The sequence below is a fragment of the Sinocyclocheilus rhinocerous genome, unplaced genomic scaffold (genome assembly GCF_001515625.1).
Source record: "Sinocyclocheilus rhinocerous isolate Xijiao unplaced genomic scaffold, SAMN03320098_v1.1 scaffold72, whole genome shotgun sequence".
Taxonomy (NCBI): domain Eukaryota; kingdom Metazoa; phylum Chordata; class Actinopteri; order Cypriniformes; family Cyprinidae; genus Sinocyclocheilus; species Sinocyclocheilus rhinocerous.
Genome location: NW_015628351.1, coordinates 2,110,142 through 2,124,155, shown reverse-complemented (window position 1 = coordinate 2,124,155; position 14,014 = coordinate 2,110,142). Strand labels below are relative to the sequence as shown.

Sequence of the window (14,014 nt, the reverse complement as noted above, 5' to 3'; positions counted from 1 at the left end):
CAAAGATATTAAAGATATTTAAACATTCCAGATTTACTTTTAAAGGAAGAAAAAAAATCTAAATTAAAACTACTAATTAAAGTGTATTAAAATCATAGCCTGGATGCTTGTATCAGGGGAAAAAGCAGGATTACAATAGGACCCATTACCATAGCCATGTGATGCTCCAATAATGGGGTGCATTAGGAGCCTGGGGAGAGGAGAGGGGAAGTTTGAGGGGTAATAAGATGCTGCGCTGATAAACAGAGGAGGAATGCTGTAGAGTTGCTGGTTGGGAGCCCCCTTCACGGGTCCCCCACTCAATCACAGTCTATCGCCCTCTCGACTCCCTCCTCCTGCTTGTTTAGTATGCAGCAGCAGCATGGTGTGTGTGAGCAGGAGAGATGGGCTGTGATTCCTCTGCGTGTGTGTGAGGTCGCGGCACATGCTCAGTGCTGTCTGTCGGTCACGGCACAAGCTCAGTGTAAAAGCTGACTGAATGCGTGAGCCTCCATTTTGAGTACCTACACAAATAGGTGCGAGGGGACTCTTTATTCCTCATTCTGTCAAATAAAACAGCAGCTCTGGCTCCGACATGGACGACCTGTTCAGTCCGCGCAGGTACGTTAGCATGCTCGTCTTCACCTGTTAAGCGTTCGGCGCGCGTCACACTGTGCGTTCCGCCTCGCGCGCCTCTTGTAATGTTATATACGTGTTTGTCTTGAAGAAACAGCTGTTTAAATCGCGTTGACAGCGTTGTCCGGTTGTTTATATGTTGCTGTCAGTAGCATTAGCCGTCTGTGCTAACGTCAACGCAGGGTGCTTCATATTAGTGTTTGTGTATGCGGTTTGCACGCATGCCGGCGCGAATTGTCTGGCATAAGCGACTTAACTTTGTTTTTGACAGCATGAATATAATAGAGAGACGGTCGTATTATGACTTCGCAGTACGCTATATTGTGTTTACAGTCGGGATGACATGGCGTAGGATAGAGTTGGGTGCTTTGTGCTCACTTGAAGATGTATAATGAAAGCACCCGCTGTTTTGAAGGGTTTAGTAGGTGTGTTAATAAAGTTAGGGCGCTCGCTGTGTTTATTCAGTGTTATGTGCGTTTCGGAGTCGTGCGGTGATTGGAGGATATTGATGGAGGGGGCGTGGCCAGGCTTGATTGGCGTGCGCGTGTTCGAGTCAAAATATGCAAGATGTTGTGCTTGTGTTGACAGCGCTTCATGTGCTAGAGGTACTGTTACAATTAAATGACTTGTACTGTATGTTAATTGTATTTAAGGTTTGTTTATTGTTTTTTATTTCTTTAAAAGTGTGTACTTCGTTAAATATGTATGAGCTGTTTATCTGTGGTGAATCTGCAGTTTGAAATAAGCACTATTGGAATTTCAGCCCTTTTCTGTAATGAAAATCACAAAAAGTACACATTTAAAATGTTAATATTGGTGTGAGTTTTGTAAACATGGAGACACACCAAAATACCATTATATGTGATCTTAGAGTTTTGAAAGCATATGCCTCAGGAATATCATGCTGGTATTTTTCATTTGCCCATCCAGTGCAATTTTCTGACCTTTTGTTTCAAAGGATGTCAAGCCAAGAAATGTCCCAGCATAAGTATTGACACATGTTGAGTCACTCATATTAAGATAAATGTTTGAGTTTTAGTTTGTCGCTTCAGATTAGCTTTTCACTTCATCTAGTTGTAGAGTTTTTAGTTCAACAAAATTCCCATTGAGAGAAAAAATAATAATTTCACTCCAAAATTGTTTGTTACATAGTTTATAAGTTCATAGTCGAAATGTCAGGCTTGTCTGGGAGTCTTAGTTACACCAGTGAAATGGACATGATTCATTAAAATTATAATGATGTATTGATAGGTTTATTAATGATTAATAGGGGTGCTCCGATCAGGATTTTTGAGGCCGATCACAGAAAGCAGTATCTGCCGATACGATCACCGATACCGAGTCTCGTACCGGCAGGGATTGTAGGTGGGGGGAGTGAATGTACAGCGCTCTCTTCCACCTTCGATACCACGACTGAGGTGTCCTTGAGCAAGGCACCGAACCCCCAACTGCTCCCCGGGCGCCGCAGCAAAAAATGGCTGCCCACTGCTCCGGGTGTGTGTTCACGGTGTGTGTGTGTTCACTGCTGTGTGTGTGCACTTTGGATGGGATAAATGCAGAGCACTAATTCCGAGTATTGGTCACCATACTTGGCCACATGTCACGTCACTTTTTGTTTTGACAATCGTGCAATTGTTGCACAATAGCTTACACACAGCACAAGCCTGATTTCGTGAGCTGTATGTGAGGCGGTCTAAGCCGGGTTCACACATACTCCGTTTGCAGTGCGTATGCAGGCCATGTGCAGTACGTAAGTGGTGCAGAAGCAGCTTTCACACAGGAGTCTGCGACTGATCTGTGGCTGTTTACCACAAACACATTTATCCATTATTTTGATTTCAAATCCAAACATTGTTACTGAAAATTCTTTTTCAGCATTGTGATTCTTTTTTAAAACAGTATAGTAATACAATCTTTCATAGACTGGTTTAAACAAATTAAATATAAGAAACGCATTAAATATAAGAAACACATTATTCAATGCTTTTTACTTTTGCATTTACTTCTAGATTTAGGCTATATTTTAAGTTGCTCAAGCAAGTGGCAAAACATTTAAACTACTTTTCTTACATTATCACAAACGTTCAAAAATAAAACTTGCCATTGACAAAAACAGTCAGCTCTACTGCCTTTTCTGTTGCATTTAATTCTTTATTACAAGCAATCTTGCGGTTCATAACAACCCTCTACGCACACCTTGGCAATATAATCGCCAATGGCTGGTACATTTTTTTTGTTTACTCGCCAGACTGATATACTGTTTTACACACACACACACACACACACACACACACACGTTTACTTAGCTATCTAAATGGGGACATTACATAGACTTCTATTGTTTTTATATACAGATAGTTATACACTTTTTAACCTAAACCCACCCCTAACAGAAAACGTTCTGCATTTTTACAATTTAAAAAGTAAAAAGTTTTTTTTTTAGATAATGTAATCTTGTTAAAATTTATTACATAAAATTGGTATCGAAAAAAGTATCGTTCAGGAACCGGTATCGAAGTCAAGGTATCGTATCGATATCGAAAAATTTTGAACTATACCCGGCCCTATTAAACACTGGCAAGAATTAAATAGAAATGCAATTTATACACTTTAGTGACGACGCTACACTGCCTCGATTGTACAAATGACAATTCCTTTGTCAACTGTGCTGCGTGCAGCTCGCTTAGTGCAGATGTGATTTGAAGCCATTTGCGCATTTTTGAGAGAATTCACACGTTGTTTGTGAAATTGTCTTACAGAAAGTTTTCAAATTACTTTATAAGTTATTTAATGAAGAAACATGAATTGTACCTCACCTTCAGCATTATAATTATTTAACCCACACCGGACTGAGACAGTGACGCTGCATGTTATGCCAAACCTCTGACGGCAGCGTCATCAGCTTGAGATCGTTTTTTTGAGATCGGCCTTTATAGAGACCGCCGATCAAACATCCCAAAGCGATTATCGGCCGATAGTGATCGGTAGCCGATCAATCGCAGCACCCCTAATGATTAATGAAAGTTAATATTTGCCTCTGCTAATAATAGCAACCTAATAAGAAATTTTATGGATTGTGTGTTTGTGTATAGAATTAAAAGTATAATATTCAGTTGTATTAATGTATTCAATAACATAAATTTGAAGTATTCAAAGTGGTCCTGTGTCCCAAACAATAGAGCATCGGATGAAAGCATCTGCCAAATGCATAAACGTTAATATAAATGTAAAATAAAGCCTTTCATTTTTAATGTACTGTAATTCAGAAACTTGTTACATTTAATTCTTGACATATTTTTAAGTATTATTGTTAATACATTATTTACATGTTGAAGTATATTAGGTTTACAGTAGGTTTCACCTCTCAATATGTCTCTTTTGTAACTTCTATTCTTGTAACACACTTTAATCATTCTATCAAAAACAATAGGATTTTATTTTCCTCCACTAGCTAAATTGTTCAGATTTTGTCTTGACATGTTGGAAAGATTGTTCTGTATGCGATCTTACTGTGGCAGCCTTCAGATCCTTCTCTACGGCTCTTGTGTGTTTTGCTGCTTAATTCACAGCCTCCAAAAATGCAGAGGCTGCAGAATGTTTAGGAACCCGGCCGAGTGATTTCTCCCCTCCGCTATCGCCGTCATCTCGCAGCAGACTCAGTTTCAGACAAGAGCGCCATAATGCTTGCCTGGCGATTTATTTCATGTGGATTTATCTTTCATTCTAGGAGTCACGAGCCTCAGAATCAGACTCTTAAAACTTTAAACACCTCAATGCTGAAAAGCTTTTAATGCAGGCCTGTCTGCTGCTGCTTCATCTGTCTGCCATATTTGTTTCAGTGTGGAATTTCCTGCATTGACAGAGCTCGTGTTTTTAGTGGATCGTGCTGGAGGGAGAGAGAGAGGGGTTGTTTATGAAATGTACCCAGATGAAGGGGGATATGATTTGAGGCCCTAACCTCTCCTCACTTTGCAGGCAGGTTCGGGCAGCCAGCCCGGCGGTGGAGTGAGAGCTACTCTGGACGCAAATCATAGTGACAGTTTCTGGGCCCCGCTCTGTGCCTGGCTATATGAAAATCAGCGCTGTTGCCGTGGCAACGGAGCGGGGAAGGCTTTTCAAAAGGAACATCTTGTCATTTTCTTTAATCCACTGCAGCTGGAGATCGGAACACTATTATTAAATTGTAGTTGCCATGGTTACTGCCACGGGTTTGTAACAGCAGCCATTTCAGGGCTCCTCTCCCCCTGCTTATCATCTGGCCTTTTGGGGGCTTTTGTAGCGCACCTCCACAAAAACAAGAAGACACGTCGACTGCGCTGTTCGCCACCTTTTGTGCCTTTGTTCGGTCTATAGGTTTAAATCCACACCATTTCCTCTTAGGCTCTATTGTGCATTAATGTGAATCATGCATTAATGTGATTATTGTATTGTGTTGCTAAAGCGTATAATACCACGAAAGCACTGTCAGGGCGTTGAAAATGTTTTAGAGAGCTAAAAATCTGTAAATAAAGCTGCTAAAAGATTGTTATAGCCTGAAGGTTGACAATCTGGGCTTTTAATGCTGATGCAATATGATTCCTAAGTAACTAAAGATGTCAATCTCTATTATATGAAGCACTGTTTTTTTAGGGCTGTCACGATTCCTTCATTTAATTTGAGTACTCGATTAAAAAAAATCCTCGATTGCATTTTGCCCGTGTCAAGTAACCGGCAGAATACCGGAAGTGGCGCATTCAACGGACAAGAATCCATGAAAATGAAATGCATTATTTTACCATTTATCAAGGCTGCATGATATATTACACCTATTTAAAAATCATTATAAAGCATAATGCTGTTGTGAATTCACAAAGGCTGTGATTCAATTAAATGGATTTATGCCATGCAGGTTTAATATGTGCTTTTATTATTTACATGAGTGTAGGTTACCTACGTGCATCTCATAGCAGCTCCATTCACAGTAAATGCTGCTCCACACAAACTGTTATCATTTATGTGTGTAGCGTCTCAAACTCCATCTCTGCATATTGTTGTGAGTTTGGGTTTATTATTACGTTCATCTGGGAACACAATGCGCACCATCTCATCAGATTTCTTACGTAAATCATTTATAAACCTACGCAAACAGGAGAATACATCATTATCTTTCTCAATATGCTAACTGTTCATCACAATTTCAAAATAAAAGCTCAAACTCTCGCTCTGAGTTTACACTTTTTGATATCTACGTATTCAAGAAATGACCATGGCTGTAGCATTTCTGTTGTAAAGAAATGGCCAAATATTAAAGATTAAGTGGACATTTGAATTAAATGTTGTTTAGTCAATATTAAACAAGGATTAGATTGCCCAGTAATGTGTAAAACGATCATCAGGCCGTTGATGCCCTCTGCAGTCATTTGTTATAATATGTAATGTACATCAGCTCTATTGTTTATAATGCATTGTATTTTAACAGTTTTGTTCAATAAAACTATATGATTACTTGCTTTTGATACTTTATTTGAGCTAATTATTATTGCCTCATTGCTATTATATATGTATTTTAAGTCATTTTAAAGTCTATTGTTGGCTTAGGTCTATTTTTATTACTACAAAAAATGAATTATAATTTTCCGATTATTCAATTAATCGTCAGAATAATCGACCGATTACGAAAATAATTATTTGTAATTATCCAATTACTCAATTAATCATCAGAATAATCGCCTGATTACTAAAATAACTAATTGTAATTATTCAGTTACTCAATGTCAGAATAATTGACAGATTACTCTTACTAAAATAGTCGTTAGTGACAGCCCTACTGTACTTAACTTCAAGAGGTTGCATTTGGTATACTGTATGACACTTATATACTAAGAAAATAGCTAAACGCCACGTATGACATTTCATAACCAATTTATTTTTTGTTCTTTCTCTCTCTTTTTTCCTCAGGCGATTAAACAGTACACAAGGGGAGATTCGAGTCGGTCCCAGTCACCAGGTATGTCTCTTTACAAATGCTTAGCATGTTATCTGAAACCTTGTCTTCCCTGGCATTGCTTATTAAAAGCTTGTGGTGTGGATTGAACCGTGATATCTGAAGCTCATGTTAAGCAGTGGCTTGATTGACAAGCGCAAGGACTGCTTAGATATTACCGCTGGTCCTCTGTCACCTGCATGCTTAACTCGAACATGTCCTCATCGCGCATTCAAGAAGATGGTTGATGGATTTTTTATGCAGTGCAGTGTCCATATGAAATAGTGTGTTTGGAAATTGGCTGCTATAGTGTGTTTGGGTATGGGATTTGTTAGACACATTCAGCAGTGTTTTATGGGAATTAGGAACGGTCACAGCAGTCTGAAATTGAAAAGCCAAAAGGAAGATCGCTAAAGAAGATGGCACACGATGAAAAAGACCCAGCACCACTAACAATTAACATCAGATGTTTTATAGTGTATATCCTCCCAGAGATCAAATCGAGTTATCATGTGGAGTGAAACCAGCGGCAGGACCTCTGCCCAGACTTTAGATGAAATTTGTGGTAATAAAGCTCTGCCGGGCCGGCCATTACAGGCTAGCACACCATGGATATTGATCCAACGCAGAACGGATCTGTAAGACTATAGAACTGAATGTTAGTTATATGTTAGGAAATGACTTGAGGTTTGCTCTTAGGATTTATTTGAGCACATTATTTTTTGTATTTTACTCTGGAAACATTTTACTGAAGTTTAGTCTAGGGTTTCAGAACACAATGTACAAGAAACATGGGTGAAAGCATACTAATGCTATTCTAAGCTGTTCAGTGTGTCTGTTAGGATCACTTATATATAATATGTATAATGTGTGTGTGTGTGTGTGTGTGTGTCTGTGTCTGTGAATATATATATATATAAATAAAAAAGTTTGGGGTCAGTAAGATAAATATGTAATTAATACTTTTTTTTTCAGCAAGGACACATTAAATTGATCAAAAGTGACAGTAAAGACACTGTTGATGTTACAAATCATTTTGATTTCATCAAAGAATTCAAAAAAAATAACATGGTGTCCAGAAAAATATTAAGCCACACAACTATTTTTACATTTATTGTTTTTTGAGCACAATCAGCATATTACAGTGAGATCTGAAGGATCAGGTTACACTAAGAGACTGCAGTACTGGCTGTGAAATTTTCAGTTTTGCCAGCACTGGAATAAGTTATATTTTAAAATATATTAAAATAAAAAACAGTTGTCTTAAAGTGTAATAATATCTTACAGATATTGCTGTTTTTACTGTATTTTTCATCAAATAAACCCTGACTTGGTGAGCATAAGAGACTTATTTCAAAACCATAAAAAAATCTTACTGACCCCAAACAAAAGAGTTTTGTGTGTTTATTAGTTATGCTTGCTCATATTTGGGTATTAGGCATTCCATGACCTCCTGGTAACAAACTAAAAAACATCTTATGGCAGTGCCCTGGTAACTGCCTACATTGTTTTACATCAGCGTTACCTAGAAAAGTTTAAACATAATATTTGAGCCACATAATATGTCTACACACAAGGGGAAGCTGAATAAGGTTTAGTTGCCTCATTGATTCAAGAAAGGTCTTTTAATCGTTCGTGATTGTTCACACCCCTCCGTCGGCTCAATGCATGTGGAGATTAAATGAATTTGAAAATTGATATTTAGCACTCATTGCTTGTGCTATTTGTGTTGTGACCGCAGCTGTCCTTCCCCTCTGCTATTTGCCAAATTAGGCCAAGCTGCCAGAGCTCCAGCCCTTTCCCTCTCCTGGAGGTCAGACCGTAACAGAGAATGAGGAGCTGGTCTGGATGCCTGGGGTCAATGACTGTGACCTGCTCATGTACCTGCGGGCAGCCAGGTAAGCCCCACGTCACCCTGCTTTCAGTCATGTTGTACAGTATGTCTTTGTCAGCTTCGACTTCATCAATGTACCCTCTCTGTGGTTGGCAGGAGCATGGCAGCGTTAACACAATGTACAAGAAACATGGGTGAAAGCATACTAATGCTATTCTAAGCTGTTCAGTGTGTCTGTTAGGATCACTTATATATAATATGTATAATGTGTGTGTGTGTGTGTGTGTGTGTCTGTGTCTGTGAATATATATATATATAAATAAAAAAGTTTGGGGTCAGTAAGATAAATATGTAATTAATACTTTTTTTTTCAGCAAGGACACATTAAATTGATCAAAAGTGACAGTAAAGACACTGTTGATGTTACAAATCATTTTGATTTCATCAAAGAATTCAAAAAAAATAACATGGTGTCCAGAAAAATATTAAGCCACACAACTATTTTTACATTTATTGTTTTTTGAGCACAATCAGCATATTACAGTGAGATCTGAAGGATCAGGTTACACTAAGAGACTGCAGTACTGGCTGTGAAATTTTCAGTTTTGCCAGCACTGGAATAAGTTATATTTTAAAATATATTAAAATAAAAAACAGTTGTCTTAAAGTGTAATAATATCTTACAGATATTGCTGTTTTTACTGTATTTTTCATCAAATAAACCCTGACTTGGTGAGCATAAGAGACTTATTTCAAAACCATAAAAAAATCTTACTGACCCCAAACAAAAGAGTTTTGTGTGTTTATTAGTTATGCTTGCTCATATTTGGGTATTAGGCATTCCATGACCTCCTGGTAACAAACTAAAAAACATCTTATGGCAGTGCCCTGGTAACTGCCTACATTGTTTTACATCAGCGTTACCTAGAAAAGTTTAAACATAATATTTGAGCCACATAATATGTCTACACACAAGGGGAAGCTGAATAAGGTTTAGTTGCCTCATTGATTCAAGAAAGGTCTTTTAATCGTTCGTGATTGTTCACACCCCTCCGTCGGCTCAATGCATGTGGAGATTAAATGAATTTGAAAATTGATATTTAGCACTCATTGCTTGTGCTATTTGTGTTGTGACCGCAGCTGTCCTTCCCCTCTGCTATTTGCCAAATTAGGCCAAGCTGCCAGAGCTCCAGCCCTTTCCCTCTCCTGGAGGTCAGACCGTAACAGAGAATGAGGAGCTGGTCTGGATGCCTGGGGTCAATGACTGTGACCTGCTCATGTACCTGCGGGCAGCCAGGTAAGCCCCACGTCACCCTGCTTTCAGTCATGTTGTACAGTATGTCTTTGTCAGCTTCGACTTCATCAATGTACCCTCTCTGTGGTTGGCAGGAGCATGGCAGCGTTTGCAGGGATGTGTGATGGGGGGTCAACAGAGGACGGCTGCCTCGCAGCCTCACGAGACGACACTACACTAAATGCATTAAACACTGTAAGTTGACAGCATAACTGACCTTTACTCCAGATTTAAAATTACACGTGCTGTTTTTACTAATACTAAAATTAGATTTGACGAACATAAAACTGAGAATGGAAAATTATTTTATTATGATTAGTATATAAATAATAAAAAAAGAATGCGTACTGTTTTTATTGTAATGTCTATTATTATTTTCTCTATTATTCTTCTTAGTATATTATGGTTTTGGTTCCTGTTTAAACCTTTTAATAATAATAACAGCAATAACATAGCACGGTAAAACCATGTTGACCTATTTAGTTGTATTTTTATTATTATCTGGTCACTTTCTAAGAACCAAACCTAAGATGCATATAATCAGCAATGTAGATTCATCAGAATGCAGATTTGTCAGACTCATTAGTATCAAATGACTTTGTTATCCTCCTCACAATAAAACGTTGCTGCTCTACGCAGTGCTTTTTCAGGCACTGATCTGATCTGCCACTTTATAAATGGTGATTCAGTCCGAGTGCATTTTTGTTATGCTATTACCAGTATTTATTGTCATTTTACTGTAGAGCTATTTAGTAAAAACACAGAGGAATTAGGCCAGTCACATTACTCACGGTTGAGAAAACCATAAAATGTCATAATGTCAAAACCATAAAGAGGTCCAGGCAGTGGAGTGGTTTAACAGAGACCACAGGTTTCAGGAAGAGCCATTTTCTATATAACTAATCATTCAGGCTCAGGAGGAAATAGTTTTAACAGAACCCTGCATCTAAAAGAGATTATTACATAGGTTTTGTGGCTCTGTTTATTACTTCCCAGTTTTATTAATTGTGTGGTCTATGGTTGTGACGTGTTATCTTGACCTTTAAAGTAATGCAAGTGTGACATCTGTCTGTATATGCCGCATGGAAGGTCCCTGTACTTGCTCAGTACAGCAGCTAAAACCCAATTTGTCTTGGCCAATTAAGCACCCAGCACCAAAGAGACACAGTGAAGTAATGGCGCTTTTCCACTGCATGGTACGGCACGGTAAGGATCGAACGCAACTGTTTTGAACGAGCGCACCTTTTTCTAACAACCAAAAAGTGGCTGTTCCCCCTGTTGACGAAGTACAGACGTTCCTCTCGTTGATAGCAGAGGAGCGGATCCAGCAAGAGCTTGATAGGGTGACGCGGAATTAAAACGTTTTTTAGGAGTCGCGGCAGTAGAGGCGGCGCAACTATAACGACATGCGAATAACCCCGCCCACTCTAAAGCGGTACTGAACTGCAGTGGAAACGCAAACGGAGCCGGGCCGTACCGTACTGAGCCGTACCGAGCCGAGTCGTACCACGCAGTGGAAAAGCGCCATAAGATGTCCCTAGCAGGCTTCATGCCTAATTGTCAAAAGATGAAAAAAAATCCCTCAGCGTTTTCACTCACATTTGTTCACCTTCTCAGCGGTGCACCACAGGCTGCCGCTCTCTGAACACAGCCTCGCCTCGGGAAAGACACAGGCACCAGGGGCCATCAAAACACGCTAGTAAATTGGCGTTGAAGAGCTCCTCAGTGATGTCTGTGATTGTAAGATGTCTGAACAAGAGGGGTGTAATTCATGGCTTCATTAATGTGCAGTGGCCCCTGACAGCTGAGCTTTTCGCAAAGCCGAATTTATCAGCCCCCACTGGTCAAGTTACCCGGTCAAGTACAGAACGTACAGCGTGATATGCTAATGCCGCCCATGTCGGACAGCCTGTGAGCCATTATCAAACCAGTTCCTCTCCTTGTCTTCCCTAGCCTTTAAAAAAAGCATTCGACAAATGAACCTGAAATGCAATAAACATGACATTTCCGTTTTGACAGAAGTGGATAAGCTGAGGATTAATGTGACCGTTTCCTGACCTTTTTCCACTCATCTGCAATTCCAATCTGCTTTCAGCGTGAACCGCCTCGTGCCTCAGTCTGGTACCTTCCCTTTGACAAGCTGCTTTGTTGTAGCCTTATTAGTTCTGATCACTGATGCTGAATTGTGTGTTTTGAACTGACCAACGTCTCCGGTGGAGGTGCGGGAAAAAGGATTTTTCCCTTCAACCAAATATTGTTCTGTGTTCGACCATTTTTGTAAACAGACCTGATGTGGGAAACTTTAAGTCTTTAAATAGTGACTAACATCAGTTTGCGACAAAACGCTCCATTGTTAACGGCTAGTATAATAAGCAGCTTGTCGGGACGCTTGAGTCATATTGCAGTGTTTTTCGGCGTCACCCTTGAGGCCTGCGTGGCTGCTTTTTTGGCAGTATATTTTAGATTATTTGAGTTCACACTCATCTGCCTGCTCAATACTTAATGGCTTTCAGATTTCCAGATTTTCAGATTTTCAACTTTAAAATGTAGCATTGCTGCTTTTCATGGCCCAGTTTTAGTAGTGAAATAGTTAATTACATGCTGCTGTTTGGCATAAAATTAGGATGTTTTCTATTTTTATTATATTTATTTAGTATTTTTTTGTATGTTGTCTCGTTTCATTGTATTCAGTATTTTTTTTACTCAAGTTACTGTTAAATTAGGGTATTTTATAGTTTTATTAGATTTTAGTATCTTTGACTCAAGTTGGGGAAAAAATTCGTGTATTTTCTAGTTGCATTTAATGTTTTTTACTTTAGAGTTAAATGTGTTCTCTTTTTATTTAGTGTGTTTGACTCGTGTTTGGGTTAAATTGGGATGTTTTTTGGTTTTATTACTTAGTATTTTTGTGTGAAGTTAGGGTTAAATTATTGTTCATTTGCTGTATTTAGTGTTTTCAACAGAGTTACAATTAGGTGTTCTGTAGTTTTATTAAATTTTTACTCATATATATATTTTTTTATTTTTTTATTTTTTTAACTAAAGTTTGGGTTAAATTAGGCAAGGCAAGCACATTATATACATATTGTTAATTCAAAGTGCTTTTCATAAAAGGAATTAAAATCATAAAATAATCACAATAAAAGCAAGGATTTACATTTTTAAAATTGATTTAAAATTGGTTAAGAATGAAACGTGAGGATACATAAAATACAGTTCATTCAGACATAGCACAGAATTAGTTTAGATTTTTATTAGTTTTTAGTATTTTCAACTCAAGGTTAAATTAGGGTGTTTTTTGGATTTATTACTCTTTAGTATTTTCGCCTTTTAGTAAGTTAGGGTTAAATTAGTGTATTTACTAGGGGTGTCCCCGACTAAGGATTTTCATAGTCGAATCTTAATTTTCGAATCTTGCCGATAGTCGACTGATAGTGGAATCATATGTTTGAGAGCGGGGGGCAAAATACATTACCAAGAGTCAAGTAGTCAGACATTCGACAGTCATAATTACTGACGTTAACACACAGGGGAAATGCGTAACAGACGCCTCGCAGATTCAAAAATGTTTTATGTTTCGATTAAAAGATAGGCTAGTTAACATTAAACGTCAGCGAAACCCTAAGAATTCACAAAAAAATTTTTTTTTAAACTGTGCTCTCATTATAACGTTATGTATATGACGGTAGTTATTGTTCGGCATTTCTGTTTTGAGCTGCACGCGCTAAAGATGACCAGTAGAATGAAGTATTTGATAGCAGGTTTTTAATCAGTGGGATTTAACTCGTAATTTGTCTCATATAGAATACACTTCGTTATTTATACAACATAACGTTAATATTTCGACTTATAGGCTATCTGCACAAAATGCCTCGAATGCACATGAACGTGTGTGCGCGGCTCTGAATGAACTCCTTTTGTCGACACGTTCTTCACGCAACAACGTGCAGAAACACGGCAACTAAACACTAAAAATTCACATCGTTTTATTATAATAGTGTTCTCTTTATAATGTTATGTATATGACAGTCCCAGTCATAGTTATTAATATTCTGCATTGTTGTTTGTCCTGCTCGCGCTGTGCGCTGAAGAGATAATTACCGTAGTACTACAATGAAGCGCTTTACTGCAGCGCAACTCAACCAAATGCATCTTATACGAGATAAATAATATATACACGATATATATAAACCGGCTGAAATGTTTTGAAATCACTTGTACCCTACCTGATCGAAAAAATCCAGTCTTTCACTCTGCCTGTGTCAATTTGAGTCTTGTTAAAGTTTTAAATCCCTGCCGCCAAGATGCT

General features: G+C 38.3%; 1 protein-coding gene across 5 annotated transcripts in view; it reads left to right on the top strand.

Moving 5' to 3' along the window:
- Window positions 1-14,014, top strand: part of rerea (arginine-glutamic acid dipeptide (RE) repeats a) — a 187,380-nt gene that overhangs the window by 137,490 nt on the left and 35,876 nt on the right. For 3 of the 5 annotated variants that reach the window (XM_016549078.1, XM_016549075.1, XM_016549076.1), the window contains exons 7-9: window positions 6,553-6,601; window positions 8,351-8,475; window positions 9,801-9,900. In XM_016549078.1, the coding sequence (XP_016404564.1) occupies window positions 6,553-6,601; window positions 8,351-8,475; window positions 9,801-9,900 (274 nt within the window). Of the gene's footprint in view, window positions 1-418; window positions 601-6,552; window positions 6,602-8,350; window positions 8,476-9,800; window positions 9,901-14,014 lie in introns of those variants that run through there. The other 2 variants (XM_016549080.1, XM_016549079.1) reach the window with 2 other exon arrangements.